At 45.2% G+C, this 19173-nt stretch overlaps 1 protein-coding gene across 2 annotated transcripts in view; it reads right to left on the minus strand.

Moving 5' to 3' along the window:
• Positions 1 to 284: 284 nt before the first annotated feature.
• OVOL1 (ovo like transcriptional repressor 1) overlaps positions 285 to 19173 on the minus strand; it is a 90229-nt gene continuing 71340 nt past the window's right edge. For both annotated transcript variants that reach the window (XM_068261021.1, XM_068261022.1), the window contains 2 exons: positions 9704 to 9878; positions 285 to 4500 (listed from right to left, as the gene is read on the minus strand). In XM_068261021.1, coding sequence (XP_068117122.1) covers positions 4205 to 4500; positions 9704 to 9878 — 471 coding nt within the window. In that variant the 3' untranslated portion in view covers positions 285 to 4204. The remainder of the gene's footprint in view (positions 4501 to 9703; positions 9879 to 19173) is intronic.

Consider the following 19173-nt stretch of genomic DNA (forward strand, 5'->3'; position numbering starts at 1 on the left):
ATAGAAAGAACTTTTAAAATCACAAGCGTTTAGAAAAAAAACTTGCGGTGTGTGAATCAGCCATAAGCAGTCAGTCACTTGGGATTTAGGGCTGTGGCAGGAATATCAGTTGTGCCCGCCTCCATGTCACATGGACTTCGTCACTCTGATTATCATGTGACTGGAGTGAGGTGTGGTTCTGATTAATGGGAAGGGGAGTGAGAAGGTATCTGAGTGTTGTTTCCAGGAAGGACCTAGAGATCCGTAATTTGCAACAACAGGTAAACTGGAGCTGTTCTGCAATATTATTTTTAAATAAGTAAATACATTTATTTAATGAGTAATGAAAGTGATCCAGGGCTTTAAGAAATAGAAATGGTATTGCCAGTGGTAACAAAATGAATCACCTGACAGGCAGATGGACGGCAGTGGTATGGGATTTAGTCACTAAACTAAAATTCAGGTCCTCCAACACAACCCATTTAGCAGATGCAAAGTATTTCCATCCTGATTTGTCCATTTACTTCCTGGTCTCCTCAATTGGGGTATATGTAGGGCAGGCATAACATTGTTGACAATGATTTGTGAGCCGTTTTCAACCTTTTGATCTCTGTACAGGGATCCTGTACTCTGTGTCCATCAAAACACAGAAGACAAAGCAGTCGGCTACAGTTTTAGCCACATTACTTGGTCCACAATCCCTGTGGAGAGCCTCCTGCCTCTCTTCCCCTCACTACAGAATAGTAAATGACCATTGTGCATGAGCTGGCATTGGCTGCAGTAGGTCAGTCAAATTGAGCATGAAGAATTGTTTTGTCCAGCAAACGTGGAGTATCTGCACAAAGCTTATGGGTCCTTCGGCACTGTGTACGTTGCCTTACCATCGCAATGGTGCCAAACTTTGCAATGAAAGTATACTTCACTGGCACTAAACCTGACTGGACTCTCCACACCACACCCAACATACAATAGGAATACTATTGCACTGTGATGTGATGATATTGTCCGATGCAACAGAATGCAACAGATTTAGTGTGAAAGGACCCTAAATCTACACACAGGCACCCCGATAACTGCAGCCTTAAAACATTGTTAATTATTGTTTTGGTTAACAGTTTAGGAATGTTCATTGGACATACATGCTGTTTGTCCTGTGGGAAGGGAAGGTGAAAGAGGAACAGAAACAGGAAGTGCCCCACTGCAGAAAAATCTTTACTTCCCTTATAGGTAAAGTAAGGGGGCTGGAACATTTTCCACAAAATAAATGTCTCCCTTACTTCCTGTTCAAGTCAAAAGGAGGTACCTATTGACAGGAAGTAAACCTAACTTTCCCATAAAGACACAGGCAGTACTAAAACCGCTCCAAGTAGAAGTTTTGGGATTTAATAGAGGTCATCGGGATTTTATTGCTGCTAGTGTCATCTCTTTCCTCTTGAGGTGATTAGGGTCACCATGACAGGATGTGATTAGAAATCCTCCCAGTGAAAGGCTCACATGGGAATAAAAACTTGCCACAAGTTCAAAATTTTTCCTCATACTACAGTGTTCTCCCCAGAATTTCTAACCAGCCGGGTGGCATGAAAAAGTAGCCGGGTGGGGAAGTAAGGTCACGTTGGGTGGAGTTGAAGGGTGATGCTGGGTGCCACTACTAGGTAGGGAGGGGCAGGGTGGATCGTGTTGGGTGCTACTTGGTAGGGACGAGTGTAGGTGGATCATGCTGGGTGCTTTCGAATGAGGAAGTGGGTAAGGAGGAATCACACTGGGAACTACTGATGGGGAGTTACACTGGATGATTTTGCATGCACACAAGCTTGTTGCTTGTCTATGTGCTAAACAGCATGCAGGGGCGTAGCAATAGGGGGTGCAGAGGTAGCGACTGCATCGGGGCCCTTGGGCCAGAGGGGCCCTGAAGGGCTCTCCCTTATCTACATTATTACCTCTCTATTGGTCCTGTGCTCATAATAATCATTTCTATAGATGCTGTGAATAGTAGTAATCACTAACAAACTGTTTCCCAGCCTCTTCTTGCACCTCTGACACTGTAGTTGCCATTGGCAGTTTTTAGCATGCCGTATCGAATGTTATGTATAGAGTGCTTGGGGGGCCCCATGTAAAAACTTGCATCGGGGCCCACAGCTCCTTAGCTACGCCACTGACAGCATGTACTACAGAGGGGGGGGGGGGGGGGGGGACAAAGGACTGGGAAAGAAAAAACAAGAAGGAAAGTGTGTGAGAGACAAAAGTAAATGTGTGAGAGGGAGAGACAGACTAAGGGCCCGTTTCCACTAGGGCGGTTTCGCCGGCGATTCGGCAGAGTTTCCCCACACATCATTCGCACGGGGAAACTCTGCCATAGGGGATGACGGCGCCGCGGCGGAATCGCTTGCGGGAGCGATTCGCCCGGAACCCCCCGCAGATTTCGCCACGGAGGCTGCGAATCCCATAGCCGTGCATGTCACGGCTCATGGGATTCGTCTGCTATCCCGCCCACCGGCTCAGTGCTGATTTCTGACCTGCGAGGCTGGAGGTGAGGCTGGAACACATTCTGGGAACTTTGCTTCGATGTGAAGACTGGCTGGAGGAGGAGAGCCCGTGGTCTGCACTAGTCACGCAGATCGGGATTCACTAGCTACAGCTCCTTTGAAGTTCCCGCAGTGCCTGTAACTTCAGTTACCAGACTCTCCCCGCCCCTCTACATCACGGAGATGCAGGAGCTGAGAGGAGAGCAGAGATAGTGTGACAGCGGCTGGCTCCAATAACACAGCCGCTGCTCACTGCATTGAATGTGGAGGAAGAAAATCTGATGCACGCTGTAACCACTAGAGATGGGAAGTTCGGATCTTTTCAATGATCCGGATGATTCGAATCGGATCATTGAAGAGATCCGGATCTTTGATCCGAATCTCGGATCATTTTACTACCGAAGCATTCGGTGGAGAAATGACTAGCAGGACAGGAGAAGGGGAGGGGGGTGGACACACAGAGAAGGCCAGGGAGTGGATAGAGAAGGGAGGAGGGACGAGCAGAGAGCAGAAATGTTTGCACACAATACCCACATGCTGCAATCATATGCTTTACATGTATTTCACCTATATGCTCATCTATATACTCTGAAAGCAAACAGTCGCACAGTGAAAGAAAGCATTCCCCAAAGATAAGTGCAGCTGTTCAGAGCGAGTGCAGGAGGATATTGCACAGCAATCACAGTGCCTGCAAAGTTACTGAGCTGTGCTGAGCCAAAAGCTTCCAATGTGTTTACTGTGCACAACTACAGAACAGACAGCAGCAAGTTATATAGCCAGTATGTGTGCTCTACACATATCTGGCAGTGGCACCCATGTCCCCTCTCTCTCATCTACCTGATTCCCTGCAAGGCTGCCTCCCCTCCAACAGAGCGATCCATCTCAGCTCTGCTTCCAGGACCCCGCTGCCCGCTGAGAGGGGGCGTGTCGCTCCGTGCCCCGCCCATTTTTCGATCCGAATCACTCATTTTGATGATTCGGATGATTCGACTCACAAAATAGATTCGGATCAAAGATCCGAATCGTTCATGATCCGGACAACACTAGTAACCACAGGCGGGCGGGAAGCTGAGACCAGCCGGGCGCTCCGCCCGGGTAATAGGCTCTGGGGAGAACACTGTACTAATTTAAGTGGAAAAAAAATGGACTTTTTCATTGGAAACTTTCTCTGCCTGGTTGTAGATAAGTACAGCGATGTGTTGGTGATATACAAATGTCGGGTATCCATCGCTGGATCAGCTTACTTGAAGGGCATCCCTTTTGGACACAAATGCTGGACTTTGTGGTATTTTGCATCCTCTCAATCCATTTATCCGGTGGACTCGAGGCTCCCATAGGAATCCAGTCAATTATTCAAACAGGCCAGTAAGAAGACACACATTGGATGTGCACCACATACTAATGTAATGGCCAGTAGACCGCCTCTTCAAGCAAGCTGATCCAGAGGCAGCCATCAGACAGATAAATATATAGCACACTGCACTGAACTCCGCCTACTTTGCCAAATGGCTGAGAGGGGGGCCTCTCTTTTATGGGTAGCATATGGGAATTCAGAACTGGGACACTTTGCACCTACCGGAAGCGGCTATGTTGGAGAACCTGAAAGTGTTTGTTTATTTAAATGCAAACAAATTTATAGTCCTCTTGAAATGATACCAAAGATTGGCTGTGTATATAATAACAAAACTACAGGGATGAATGTGTTACATCAGATGGGGACTGTGCAGCAAGGGACTAACAGCCCCCTGAAATTCCACAGGTAGCTTCTTGGTGGTGCGCTGGACTAGGACGCTGTTCGGGTGCAGGTTCTGGACGTGCTGTAGGTGAGCTTCTTGGCTGTCGGCTGTAAATCCGCAATCTTCACAAACGTACAGCTTGGTCCTGCGCTCTTTGTAGGCGTAATTCTGTTGTACCCCGTGTATCTTTTTCAGGTGTGACTCTAAAGAACACCGCTGAGTGAAGGCTTTGTCACACAGGTGGCATTTATATGGACGAACGCCTAGGGAGAAAAAAACAAAAATATTTCAGGAATAATACTGTCTCCTTTTTTTTTGCGCATGTGATGTTTAATATGAACTAATAAGCCATGCACAATATTTTGTGCATTGTACTTTTTGCAATAAATATATTTAAAGTGACCTGGCTGTCTCGTCCCTGTTCAGATGACAATGGCCTCAATTCATAAAGCATTACCGCATGCGGTCATGCTGAAAACAGCAGACTTAGCAAACTGTCAATTCATAAAGGCTGTTACCAAATAAAAAAATGACATTACCGAGAAGTGAGGTAAAGTACCGACGTGGCTGAAATTACCTCCAAGCTCCAACACATGTCAGCAAATGTCAATTCATAAAGCCTTCAACAAGCGGTAAGTCAGACGATAATTACCGACACCTCTGGGGAGGTCTTAACAATGCGAAGTCTCTGTGAGTCTGTGCAGGGAGACCCGAAGTCTCTTTGAGTCTGTGCAGGGAGCCAAAGTCTCTGTGAGCAGAGCCTTCTCACCCACCAGGCAGCTATAAATTCCTGCCTGGAGCGGCAGGAGGAGCCAGGAGCGCTGTTGAGAGTTGAGAGAATAAATGCCTTTCAGCCCACTTAGGTTTCAGTTTACACAGCAGCAGCTAACAGCAGCGCCTGACTGGACTCATAACTGGATTCACTCACTGATTAATTCAGTTCCTTCAGCTCAATGATTCAAAGAACCACAGTACTGAGTCAGTGAGAGAAGGCTCGGAGTACAGCATCAGCTTCTGAGTCCTGACTCTTCACTCTGATTCACGGATTCATTCAGTTCCTCTCTCTCTGCTACTGGTAACTGAGTGGATGTAGAGACTGAGCATAGCAGGATTAGCAGCCAGGCATGGACTGCCCCCGAGGCTTTTATTCAGTGATTTAGGGATGGTCTGGTGTATTCAGGTTTGTTGTTGTACAGTGATGTGAAACACTAGCCTAGCTGATAAAAGTGCAATTAGAGGACAGGCAAGCTGGTAAATATACACACCATGATGCAGAGCTTGCCTGGAGGGTCCCTGGGAAAACATCTGTCTTGTCTCTCCCCATTGTTATAATGACTGCACGTGCAGATATGGTGTTAAACAGGTTGAAAAGTTTTGACAGTCCCTAGACTCCAGGAGGACTCCTTTTTGACTTGTATGAGAGACTGGCAGTGACAGGAATCCTATTACCGGCAACTAGTCTCTGTGTAATTTGGGACTGCAATACAGATTAGCTCTCTGCTCCATCTCCTGCTATTCTCCTTTAGACTGTAAGCTCGCAAGGGCAGGGCTCTCTCCCCCTTTTGTGTCTTGGAAATCATTATACATTTTATTCATCATGTTATTTTTATCACTGTTATTACCACTTCTGTATTTTGTATTCTGTATGCTGTATCATTTTTTTTGTATTTTGTCACTAATTATGTATCTTGTATATTAGTGTACACCATTGTCTGTATTATGTACCCCATGTTTGTTTCTCACTTTGTACAGCGCCACAGAATATGTTGGCGCTTTATAAATCAATAATAATAATAATTCTCAGTCTCACTCCACTCCTCCTCTCTCTGGGCTAGTGCACGACAAAATCGCAATAGCAATCGCTAGCAATTTGCAAATGCGACTTGACAATTTGGGCTGAGGCCGCCATGATAATGGGCCTCAAGTCTATGTTTCCCCCAGGCCAAAAGGTCCCAGTCCTCCCCTGGTAGCAGCATAGTGTGTGTGTATAGTATGTATCTCCTGTGTGCTGTGTGTGTATAGTGTGTGTGTGTGTATAGTGTATATCTACTGTGTGCTGTGTGTGTATAGTGTGTGTGTGTGTGTGTGTGTGTGTGTGTGTGTGTGTGTGTGTGTATAGTGTATATCTACTGTGTGCTGTGTGTGTATAGTGTGTGTGTGTGTGTGTACTGTGTGCTGTGTGTGTATAGTGTGTGTGTGTGTGTGTACTGTGTGTGTGTACTGTGTATAGTGTGTGTGTGTGTGTACTGTGTATAATGTGTGTGTGTGTGTGTGTACTGTGTATAGTGTGTGTGTTGTGTGTACTGTGTGCATGTGTATATTGTGTGTGTGTGTGTGTGTGTGTGTGTGTGTGTGTGTGTGTGTGTGTGTGTGTGTGTGTGTGTGTGTGTGTGTGTGTGTGTGTGTGTGTGTGTGCCGCAATAAGTATATTTTATGGTGAAACGCTCTGCTGCATTACAACTATTTTGTGGTGAACCCATGCCGCAATAAGTGTAATTTCTGGTGAAACGCAGCTGTATTATGATTTTCAGGGGTCTTGGGGGGTGGCGTCCACCACAGGGGTGGGGTGTATGGGGCTGGGGGGCAATCACGGGGGGGGGCGCACCACAGGATTTCTCGCCTGGAGTGACAAAATGGCTAGAGACGCCCCTGTCTGTGAGTCTGTGCAGGGAGCCAAAGTCTCTGTGAGTCTGTGCAGGGAGCCAAAGTCTCTGTGAGTCTGTGCAGGGTGCCAAAGTCTCTGTGAATCTGTGCAGGGTGCCAAAGTCTCTGTGAATCTGTGCAGGGAGCCAAAGTCTCTGTGAATCTGTGCAGGGAGCCGAAGTCTCTGTGAGTCTGTGCAGGGAGCCGAAGTCTCTGTGAGTCTGTGCAGGGATCCCTGTGAGTCTGTGCAGGGAGCCGAAGTCTCTGTGAGTCTGTGCAGGGATCCCTGTGAGTCTGTGCAGGGAACCGTAATTGCAGCTTGTAACAAAAGAGAGATATCGCCACACTTCTGGTGTAACGCTCAATGGGCTGCGGTAATTTACCGAACTTCAAAGGCAGCTGTGAAAATCTTTATGAATTAGCACACAAAGGTCTAAAATACTGAATGCAGTATTTTCCCTCCCAGATTTTGTTACTGCAAAGCCTTTTATGAATTGAGGCCTATGGCCTCAATAGGCCTCAATTCATAAAAGGCTTTGCAGTAAAAAAAATTCGAGGCGAGGCACAAGCCAGTCTTTCTGTAAGTTGTAAGTACAGATCACCTCACCCCACCCACCACCTCCCTCTGCTGGTGAAACAACGCTTTGAGGGTCCATGTGGTGCATCAGTTGGGGAGGAGGAGGACACGAGAACCCTTTTGACTAGCCAGAGACTTCCCTTGGCCAAGGTAAGCATCTTTTTATTTTCAGTCCATGTTATATTACTTGTTGTGTACACCATTAGCCAGTAGATGTCACTCTTGTATGACATATAAGAAAGCTTATTAAAGTGAACATACAGTAAACTGGATACACAGTGGTCTGTTACATAGTGCACTTGTTATAATCCGCATGAACTGCAATGGAGACTGGACATAGACTTTAATACAAAGGCTGCATGCAGCAAGTAAGAATAGCGAGATCCGTTACAACGTAGTACTGTGAGCATAGAATGGCATGGAGATGACATGCAGAATTAACACAACTGAGCCCTGTGAACTAACACATACAAATGTCTAGTGGACAGGGCCGGCCCGCTCATGAGGCGGGGTGAAACATTTGCCTCAGGCGGCACATCTGGTGGGGCGGCACCCGCCTGTCCGTGGGTGGGGGGCCGCCCACCGAGCGGGAGGAGTAGCGGGCAGAAAGGGGGTATTGGGCCTAGCGGTGGGGAGGGGGGGTGGATCCCCCCTCCCTCGCCTGGGTCCCCCGATCTGCGCTCCCCTCCAGCTGTAAATAGTTAAGTACCTGCGGCAGCGTATAGATTAAGAGGCAACGGGCGGGGATCACTAACCTTTTCCGCGTTCCTGCGAGCGCTCCACTGACGTCACTTCCTGCAACGCCGCCCACTTACTGGGCGGCGTTGCAGGAAGTGATGTCAGTGGAGCGCTCGCTGGAACGCAGAAAAGGTGAGTGATCCCCGACCGTTACCTCTTAATCTATACACTGCCACTGGTACTTAACCATTTACAGCTGGAGAGGAGCGCAGATCGGGGGACCCAGGCGAGGGAGGGAAGGTCCGACCCTCCTCCCCACCCGCGGGGGGGGGGGGGGCCGCGATTTTTTAAAATTTTGCCTCAGGCGGCAAGAAGTCTAGGGCCGGCCCTGCTAGTGGACTTTTGAAATTGTAGGAGTTACTGCACACATTCAAATGGAGTTTATTCATTAATGCCAGTGCAAAGAACCATGACACAAACATGGATGGAACTGCCAATCGCAACCAATAATAATTCTCTATTTACAAGGGAAAACTGACTCACTGCTGTGGGCAATTGCTGCTTTCTCTACACTTTTCTTTATATCTGGTAAATCAGCCCCACTGCGCTTTACAGTGGGCCCTTGCATGAGCATAAAATGCAATGGGCTGATGGGATGGTAAATTCAAAAACGATCACATCAGAAGTGAGGGCTGGGTCACACTAGAGCAATTTTGGCAGTGTTTTTGGATCGTGATTCCAAAAACAGTTTGCCAATGTATTCTAGTGAGGTTGAACCCACTAGTGCCATTGCGATTAGAAAAATCCTAATCACAGAACATGCTGCATTTTGGGCGTGTTTGCACTCAATGCAAAGTATTTAGGCACTGCAAAATAATGTTTCAAATCGAATTTGCAGCGATTTGGGGGGAAGAACATTTTGGAAACCCCCTTTCCATAGCTAATCTTAATCACCCCCACACACATCCCAATGGATCATACAACAACATCTGCCAACAAATAGCAGACCTTGGAAATGAACCAATGAAATGCAGCAGTTGTTACATTTGATTGGTCCATTTTCAAAGCTGCATAAATTTACTATAAAATTTGCATGAACTGGGAATTGTTTGCATCTCATTGATCATCCCTCATCCAAACTTGTGAGATGGGCTTAGCTGTTGTTGTCTTCAAACCACCAAATCAAGAACCTGAGTATGGAGGATGTAGTGATGGTCATTTGTAGGAGAACTCATGGAGAAGCACACAACTGATCAGCTGATAGATTTGCAAAGCTCTGAATTAGCACATGATTAGGACAAACAAATCAGAGACTTGTATTTATCACCTGACCATACTGATCACATGCTTCTTCGTGGGTTCTCCCATACATGACCATCACTAGAAGGATGCTTGCTGTCTGTAAGATACAGGACTGAGATGGGTTTTTTTTTGGTAGGAACAAAACTATGTGACATCGATCACACAATACGGTTGATTTGCCCATGATTTGGCATTGCTCATAGTGTTGTCTCCTGCTATGTGCTCTGTGATTGATTAACTGGTGCTGCTCCTGAACACAGTCTCACCTGTATGGGTACGGACATGCCTCTTCAGGTCAAAGGTGTCATTGAATCCTTTTCCGCAGTGTTCACACCGGTGCCTCTTCACCTCGCTGTGACACTTCATGTGGCGGTTCAGCATGCGCTGGTAGGAGAAGCTTTTGTCACAGAGAGTACACCGGAAGAGCATCCTCTGTTCCTCCTGGGGGGAGAAGCAGGAACCCGGGTTAATCAACATTCCATTACCTGGACTAATGCAATGATTTAGCACTTCCCAAGGCTTCTTCCCTCCTCATTCACCCCACCAATGCTCGCCAGGACCTCCTCCTTCTCTGCTCCACGCTCCCATCCTAGTACGAGCCCGGCCGCACTGAGTGTGCAAGTATGGCCTGTGCAATAGCGCAAAGCCACACATGCAAGGTGGAAAAAGACATGCAGGGGCATAACTGGGCCCCCCTGTGAAACTTTGGTCCCCCCCCCCGCCCTGCAGGCATTTTCTATTTCAAATACATTTGCCTCTGTAAGCTTATTACACTCACTCTGTCCATCTCTGATGGAGCAGAACTGACTCTGCAGACTCCTCTGGAAGCATCACTACAGTACAGATCGAGCACTTGGGGAGGGGTTGAATGCCAGAGACCAGGGCTGCCATCAGAAATTTTGGGGCCCCTCACACATCATCAGGCCTGGGCCCCCCTCCCTGGGCCCACCTACTGGTTGCTGTAGCCGCCCACTAGCCACCCCACCCCGTGTCCGTGCATGAACTGCGCTGTGGCGAAAAATGCGCATGGCTCCGACACTGAAGAAAGCGGCATGCACATCGTGATGCGGCAAAAAGTGTGAGTGACCATGGCATGTTGTGGGTGGAGCCAAATACAGGCAAAATACAGGTAGGCCCCGGTTAACAAGCCAAGTATAGGTGGTGCGACTTCCGGTTCCGGCGCCCGCATGGCGGCAGCGAGAGGAGAAAGCTCCGACTGAGGACCAGAAAAACCCTCCCCGATCTCCAACAAAACTAACCGCGGGAGCCGGGCGACATAGAGGTGCAGACACAGGACGCGACCGAGAGGCACCCGCTGCTGTATGGACCGCTACATTACTCGGTCTAACGCAAGTACGCAGCTACCCGCGGAAGACAGGCCCAGCAAGATGGCGGGCAGAGGAGCAGTAAAGGCAACACCAGGCCGGGCGCAGACTAAAGAAAATGTGCAGAGAGAGGACACAGAATGCGATACAGACGGCCAGGGAGACGAAGACAGGGGTAAGCAGACTGACATTCAGATAAATTACAAAAAGCTGGCGGAGGAAGTGGGAAAAGTGCTTGCCCCTGACATACAGGCTATTATAGAAAAAACTTTAGCCAACTCCCTAAAAGTGATAAAAAAAGATATCACTGAACAAAAAAAGAGGATCACAACTGTTGAGCAACGTATAAGCGCTTGTGAAGATGATCTTAATGCAGCTAAAATTAAGATTGAAAAACTCACATATGATAACACAGCTGCTTATGCACGCATAGAAGATCTAGAAAACAGGTCAAGACGAAATAACTTACGTGTAGTCGGAATAACAGAGGATATCCCCCCAGACCAGCTCAAAGAACTATGCTCGGAACAAATACCAAAATTACTGGGCCTAACATTGCCGCTCAAAGTGGAAAGAGCGCATAGGGTGGGTCCCCCAAAAAACAAGAACAAAAAAGGGCCTCCACGCATGGTCATAGCAAGATACCTCGACTACGCAGACAAGGTAGCTCTAATGGCGGCATACAGAGCGCAAGATCAAGATCTGACCATACGGAGCCACACAGTACGCCTCTTCAGTGATTTCTCGGCAGAAGTGTCGCAAAAGAGAAAAGCTTTTGGCAAAGTGTGCAGTACTCTCTACAGCAAAAAGCTTAAGTTTGCTTTAATGTACCCAGCAGTTTTAAAGGTAACAGACCACGATGATAACACCCATACCTTTGATACACCGGAGCAAGTGGTAACCTTTCTGGAAGGCCTGGATACTGCAGAAAATCCAACAGACTCTGCTGATTAGGTATGAGAAACCTGCAATGAGGACCCATATTCTACCATAAATAACCAAAAGGAACTAATGTAAGGCGCAGAATCGTAATATGTTAAAAATTGGTATGCATTATAAATAATCAACAATTGATAAGTTAATATAAGCATAAGAATTGATTAGCCAGGAATGTCTGTGCAAACTACATGGGCTTAATGTTTAAAGGTAGATTAGACTTGAAATGCTAGTCCTAGGACATAAATAGCAGGTTAAGCGAAGATGGAAAACTTCAACTATGAATAGAGTTATGTATATGTGTATATGCGTATATATGTGTGTATGTATATATATATATATATACACAGTTAAAAGTGAGAGCCATCAAACATCAAAAGGTCGGGGAAGATGGGGTAAAACTGGTTTCCTTGTTTAAAAGTCTGGGGCAAGGAGGGATAAATTCATGCGGGGAAGAAGAGAAGTCACTTACAGTGAGGGATTAATGGGGAATTCGTTAGGGATAGGGAGGGGAGAGGGTGTTTTTTCTGTTTGGGGTCTCTCAGCAAATATAAATGTTTTTCATCATAAATGTGGTAAGCTGCAATCTGGAAACATAAATCTGCAAAATCCAATTGGGATAGGATGAGACTAATCTCCTGGAATGTTAAAGGCATGCAATCCCCTGGCAAGCGGTCACGTATACTACGCCACCTAGGAAAATTTAAACCGGACATTTGCTTGCTTCAGGAAACGCATTTAACAAAAGATCAATATAAATATCTGAGAAAATTCTGGGTAGGAGAAGTATTGGGCTCACCAGCAATAGATAAAAAAGCGGGAGTTTTATACCTAATCAGTAAAAAGCTAAATTATAAAGTACTAAGCCATGAACACGATGCAGAAGGAAGGTGGTCCAGATTGCAGCTGCAACTATCAGGGGAAATAATCACCGTATATAATGTATATGGTCCACATGTAGAAAATGCGAAATTCTTCCAGGTGCTGCAAAATAAAATATTAGCGGAACAGACTGCTAAAGTAGTCGTAGGAGGAGACTTTAATACAGTCCCGGACCTCTGGGAGGATAGAAGTCACCCAAAGAAAGCTTTACAATACAGAGATAAATATATTAAAACCTTTATGGAAACATGTGCATTGCTAGATACCTGGAGATACATGCATCCGCTAGACCATGATTTCACTTTTTATTCACCCACTCATAAAACACTATCCAGGATCGATCTCTTTTTAATGCATGGTAGCTTAGCTTCTAGATTAATTAAATCCTCAATAGAGGACATGTTAATCTCTGATCACTCCCCAGTACTGCTTGAACTGGAGGACTCTTTTCCCAGAGGTACGGACATAATGTGGCGTTTTCCATCAGCACTCTATGGAAATGAAGAATTTGAAAGTAAACTGAAACTGTGGTGGCAAGAGTATGCAATAGAAAATGATGCACACAAAAATAATACAGCTTTATTCTGGGAAGCAGGGAAAGCAGTGTTGCGTGGAAGAATAATATCATATGTATCTGGCAAAAAAAAGCAGGCGCATAAAAATTATGCCCAGGAAGTGACTAAGATTAGAAATGCATATAACGACTTTAAACAGAAACCCTCTGAAAGCAGCAGAGAAAAATGGCAAAAAGCCAAATTGAAAGGAGACATTTGGTTTAAATTGCAAACAGAGCTCCAAAAACCATATACAAACCTCACCTTCCATAAATTTGGGGAGAAGGCAGGAAAACTGCTTGCAAACATGGCAAAGCTGAGGGGCAAAACACAACAAGCCTTACAATTAAGAAATCAAAAGGGGGAACTACAATCTAATCCCAAGGTCATAAATACAATCTTTAAAGATTTTTATGAGAAGCTATATTCTTCCACGCATCCTGACACTTTAGATCTATCAGAAAAACTGGCCACCCTACCCGTTAAGAAACTCACAGAAGACCAAATAAATGAGCTAAATGCTGAAATAGGAATGCAGGAGGTTAGGGAAGCAATTAAAAACCTGTCAAATCAGAAATCTCCAGGACCAGATGGGTACTCTGCTGAGTTTTACAAAATATTAAAACAAGATGTAGCTGAGCACCTCACCACGTTATTTAATCACATAATGAAAAATGAATTCTATCCAGAAACGGGGGCAACAGCCTATGTTAAATTACTCCCTAAAGAGGGAAAGGATTTATGTGAAGCAGCGGGATATAGACCCATCTCCCTTATAAATCAAGATGCCAAAATTTTATCCAAAATATTAGCAGAACGGTTAGCCCAGCTAATGCCAGGTCTAATCCACACAAATCAAGTAGGATTTATAAGAGGCAGAGCAGGGGTCACGAACATACGAAAACTTTTGACAATAATAGAACACGTACGTGCTTATCCCAAAACCTATAAAACATCTGCTGTCCTTGTGCTGGACGCTGAAAAAGCATTTGATAGTGTGGAGTGGGGTTGGTTGCTGGGGGTGATGCAGAGAATGGGATTTGTTGGACCCTTCTTGAAAGCAGTAAAAGCTATGTACTCCTGTCCAAAAGCCAGAATAATGACACATGGATTCCTCTCAGAAGCACTTGTGATGCAAAGAGGTGTTAGGCAAGGTTGCCCGCTGTCTCCTCTATTATTTAATATAGCACTAGAGCCGCTGGCTATACTTTTGAGAAAGCACATAGCGGGACTAAAAGTGGGTGAGGTGGAGATCCAACAATCTTTTTTTGCTGACGATATCCTCCTTTTTTTAGAGGATCCCTTGACACAAATACCTAAGGTTTTTGACATATTAACGGAATTCTCAGCTCTTTCAGGATTAAAGATAAACAAAGATAAAAGCGAGCTGATGCCCCTTTCAAAACAGGCAGACACCAGACAATGGCCCACTTTAGGTCTGAAAGTAACACACTCCCACATAAAATATCTGGGAATAAAAATCCCAAGAGATCCAACACAGCTATATTCATTAAACTACACTCCCCTGTTCCACCAACTTAAAAGTCAGCTGGAAAGATGGGACAAATTGCCACTGGGTATAGCAGGAAGAGCAGCCCTAATAAAAATGACAACAATGGGAAGGCTGCTGTACCCCATGCAGACAATCCCACTCCTTATCCAGCACAAGGACATACAGACACTGGAAGCTGCCTTCAATAAGTTTCTGTGGAGAGGTAAAAAAACCCGTATAGCTCTTAAAAAGCTCCAAATGAGCAAGCAATTAGGGGGGCTAAATCTCCCAAATATAAGAAGATACAACCTAGCAGCACTTCTTAGACATGTCCAGGACTGGATTAAAGAAACAAGTAAATGCTCAAACTTAGCTCTAGAAGCAGAAATCGCGAAACCCTGGTCGCTCCTTGGCCTCCTGCATTCTAAACTAACAGAACTCCCAGTAAGACTTAGGCAAAATGTCATTTTCAGAGATACGGTGATGACCTGGAGAGCAGTCAGGAAACTTTTAGGTGTGCATTGCTTGGTATCCAAATATATGCCCATATGGGGGAACCCCCACTTTCCAATAAGTATCACTCAGAAATTCTTCTCTAGGTGGGACCAAAGAGGAATTACAAAATTGGGAAACCTTCTACACTTAGACACTGGCACATGGTTGTCCTTCGCTGACCTACGTAATAAATACTCGATAACGGCAGCAGATTTCTTTCCCTATCTCCAGATACAATCTTTTGTAAAATCGCACGTGGCAAATGTGTCAGCTATAGCGCTTCCCAACACCTTTGATAAACTGATAAACCCGGGAGGCCCCATAAAATCTCTATCGGAGCTAGTAGCCTGCTTGGTAGAAATAGAAAAACCAAAACTGACACAGGGGAGTTTTAAAGCGTGGAATAAAGATTTCCAAACTGAAAATATGGGAGAATGTATTATCCAGGGTTTAACTACATATAGATCTTATATAGTAAATGAGCAACATAGAACGTCCCACTTACTTTTTCTGCATAGAGCTAAATATGCATTCAATATCAAGTATACACACCCACCACCACACTATAAACCAGAATGCCCAAAATGTTTAGCACTAAACGCAAATTTAAAACATTGTATATGGGAATGTCAAGAGATAGACCACTTTTGGGAAAAGGTAATCGAATATGCAAACAAGTTATGTAAGAAAAAAGTCAAAAAGTCTTATCTATTATGTCTATTTCACCATCATGCAATACAAAGTGAGAACAACTATGAAAATCCATCTGAACTCTTCCATATTATATTAGCGACAGCTAAGCGTGTCATCTTTCAAGTTTGGATTCAACCATCATCACCCACGCTGAAAATGCTCCAAAAGGAGCTTCTATCACTCTTCAGCTTGGAAAAATTGCAGGTTTCTCAAAGCCTAGAAAAGAGGTCAAAGAAGTTCTTCAAAGTGTGGAAAAATTACATCATAGACACTTTCACGGCTCCAGAGATAAATATGTTTATGAAAGACTTTATATTAACTACCTGGTATTGTATTGAAGACCTAGGTGACTCTTTAGGAGCACTGAAGTATCATCCCACCATTGAATGACTAAAAAAAGAATTGCACTAAGGTGATACCTACAATATACTTGATTGCATGCAGTCCATAAAAATTGCTGAGAGACGGGGAAGGGGGGGGGGGGGGGGGGGAGGGTGTTGGGGAAAGGGGAGGGATAGGGACTCTTTTCTGGACCAAGATTTCCTTCTACATACATAATGTTATAGTTTTTGGCTATAACTGCCAATTGCACATGTTATGCTATACTGTAATCTTGATCCATGATGTGGTTGAAAATGAAAATGCCAATAAAACATGTTTAAAAAAAAAGTATAGGTGGTGCCCCAGTATAGGTAGCCAGGTATAGGTGGTGCCCCAGTATAGGTAACTAGGTATAGGTGGTTCCAGCCCTAGTATAGGTAGCTAGGTATAGGTGGTGCCCCAGTATAGGTAGCTAGATATAGGTGGTTCCAGCCCTAGTATAGGTAGCCAGGTATAGGTGGTGCCCCAGTATAGGTAGCTAGGTATAGGTGGCTCCAGCCCCAGTATAGGTAGCCAGGTATAGGTGGTGCCCCAGTATAGGTAGCTAGGTATAGGTGGCTCCAGCCCCAGTATAGGTAGCCAGGTATAGGTGGTAGCCCAGTATAGGTAGCCTATAGCCAGATATAGGTGGTGCCCTAGTATAGAAAGTCTGCTGTAGCGGGCTCACTCACCTGCTCCCCCCATTCAAGCTTTGATGTCACTCTTCTCTCAGTGCTGGAACGCGGTGTGCTTGTTACTTAGCCACAGGCCCGCAGCCAGCACATGCGGCCCTTTCATCGCTTTTGGGGGGGGGCAGTGCCCCCAGAAGCCCAGCCCCCCCCCCCCCCCCCCCCCGCGGGTGCATCCCTTGCAGGCTCTATTGTTACGCCCCTGCACCGGCGGCTTTGTACTACTGATATGGGCTGTGCTTGTGCCTGCACAGTGTGGGCACACTCATACAAGGACAGGAGTGAGGCCATGAGAACATACTCGACAAGCTCTTGCCGAATATGTTCCAAGTGTCCCAGTACTTGGATCGGTGTGGTCAAGGAGGATCTCTACTGAGATAAGTAATGTGGATCTTTTTTTCCTCACAGGTACCCTTTAAGCCACTTTCCTACCGCAACAATGTATATATCATAATTTAGATAAATACAGTAATATATCTCAACATACTTCACAGGTTGCGTTCCTTGTATGGCATGCATTTGATGGTGAAATTTGCATAGCGGGCCAAAAAAAGAAAACATCCCTCCGGCTAAAGTACACAGAAAAGATCCTTCTTAGAAAATGCAAAGGAACCTGTTCATAAAAATCTGCACACACCATTCCCCAGCACAATTCACACTGTTGCTGAAAGACAGGCTATGACAGGTAAATTAATAGCAGAGGGTGGAGTAACTATACCTGTTTCGTCATCAAATGCAATAATGCTGACTTGGTTCAATGTGGAGTGCATGGAAATCATTCAATGCAGCATTATCTCATTTGGCCACTAGATGGTGCTTTTTCTTCATTTTATTTTATTTTTCTTAAAGGGGAACTTCAGCCTAAACAAACATACTGTCATTAAGTTACATTAGTTATGTTAATTAGAATAGATAGGTAATATAATCTCTTAGGGCTGGTGCACACCAAAACCCGCTAGCAGATCCGCAAAATGCTAGCAGATTTTTAAACGCTTTTTTTAATTTTTATGAGGCGTTTTGCTAGCGTTTTGCGGATTGCTGCTGCGGTTTTCAGTATAGTAGATTTCATATATTGTTACAGTAAAGCTGTTACTGAACAGCTTCTGTAACAAAAACGCCTGCAAAACCGCTCTGAAGTGCCGTTTTTCAGAGCGGTTTGCGTTTTTCCTATACTTAACATTGAGGCAGAAACGCATCCGAAATCCAAAAAATGCCTCACCCAGGCATTTTTCGTTTCTGCAAAACGCCTGCCGCTCTGGTGTGCACCACCCCATTGAGATACATTGACCAAGCAGATCCGCAGCCGCAAGCGGATCTGAAAACGCGGAAAAAGCCGCTCGGTGTGCACCAGCCCTTACTCACCCTGTTTTAAAAAAACAGACAAATGTTTGTGATTCATGGGGGCTGCCATCTTTGTCATGGGGGCAGCCATCTTTTTGGTTGAAAGGAGGTGACAGGGAGCAGGAGACACAGTTCCAACTGTCCTGTGTCCTGATAACCCCTCCCAGCTGCTTCAAATGTCAAATTCAAAATGTAAGAAAAAAATTTGCACCAAAACAGCAGAACGAGAGCAACAACATCAGAAATGTTGCCCGGGCAGTTTTCTTCTGTGCAGCTAAAAATGAGTCTTGTATAAGAGAAACAAAGTTCTGATGCTGTGAAACTGTTAAAGAAACACCAAGCCTTTTCAGTGCTGCTGAGTAAATTTTTAGTCTTGAGGTTCACTTTAATTTTCTATTGTGCCAAAGTAATTGAGCTAGGTTCAATATGGAGTATAGACTAAATTTGCACGGATTTCACACACCTTGTTCACACACTAGGTTACTGTCACTCTTAAAGTGTACCCGAGGTGAACATCAGGATAAAAATACTTACCTAAAAAGAGTGAAGCCTCTGGATTCTCTATAGGCTTCCCCCATCCTCCTGGCCCCCATTGTTGCTGCACACAGCCCCCCAAAAAAGAAATCCAACTAGAGCTTGTCTGATTTCTGATTGCGACCGCTCTCCTCAGCCGTGCCTGTGCAGTGACCCAGAGACGTACATGTTTGAAGTGATGACCTACAGATACGTTCTAGTTTAAGAGGGTACAACAACTGTATTTCGCACGCTACGCTTCAGTAATTATAACCATTGATATAGATAAATACTTGAACACTTCAGCGCTGTCTCCCGAGGATTTCTCAGCACCAGCATAACAAAAAGCGAAAAAGGCTCACCAGAGCAGTTTCACATTTCTGCTTCCGCAGGGCTCACCCTGCCCGACCTGTCTCACATTTTTCCAAGGAAACCTCTGAGGAAGCGGAAATGTGA

Source organism: Hyperolius riggenbachi, chromosome 11, assembly GCF_040937935.1.
Source record: "Hyperolius riggenbachi isolate aHypRig1 chromosome 11, aHypRig1.pri, whole genome shotgun sequence".
Lineage (NCBI taxonomy): Eukaryota > Metazoa > Chordata > Amphibia > Anura > Hyperoliidae > Hyperolius > Hyperolius riggenbachi.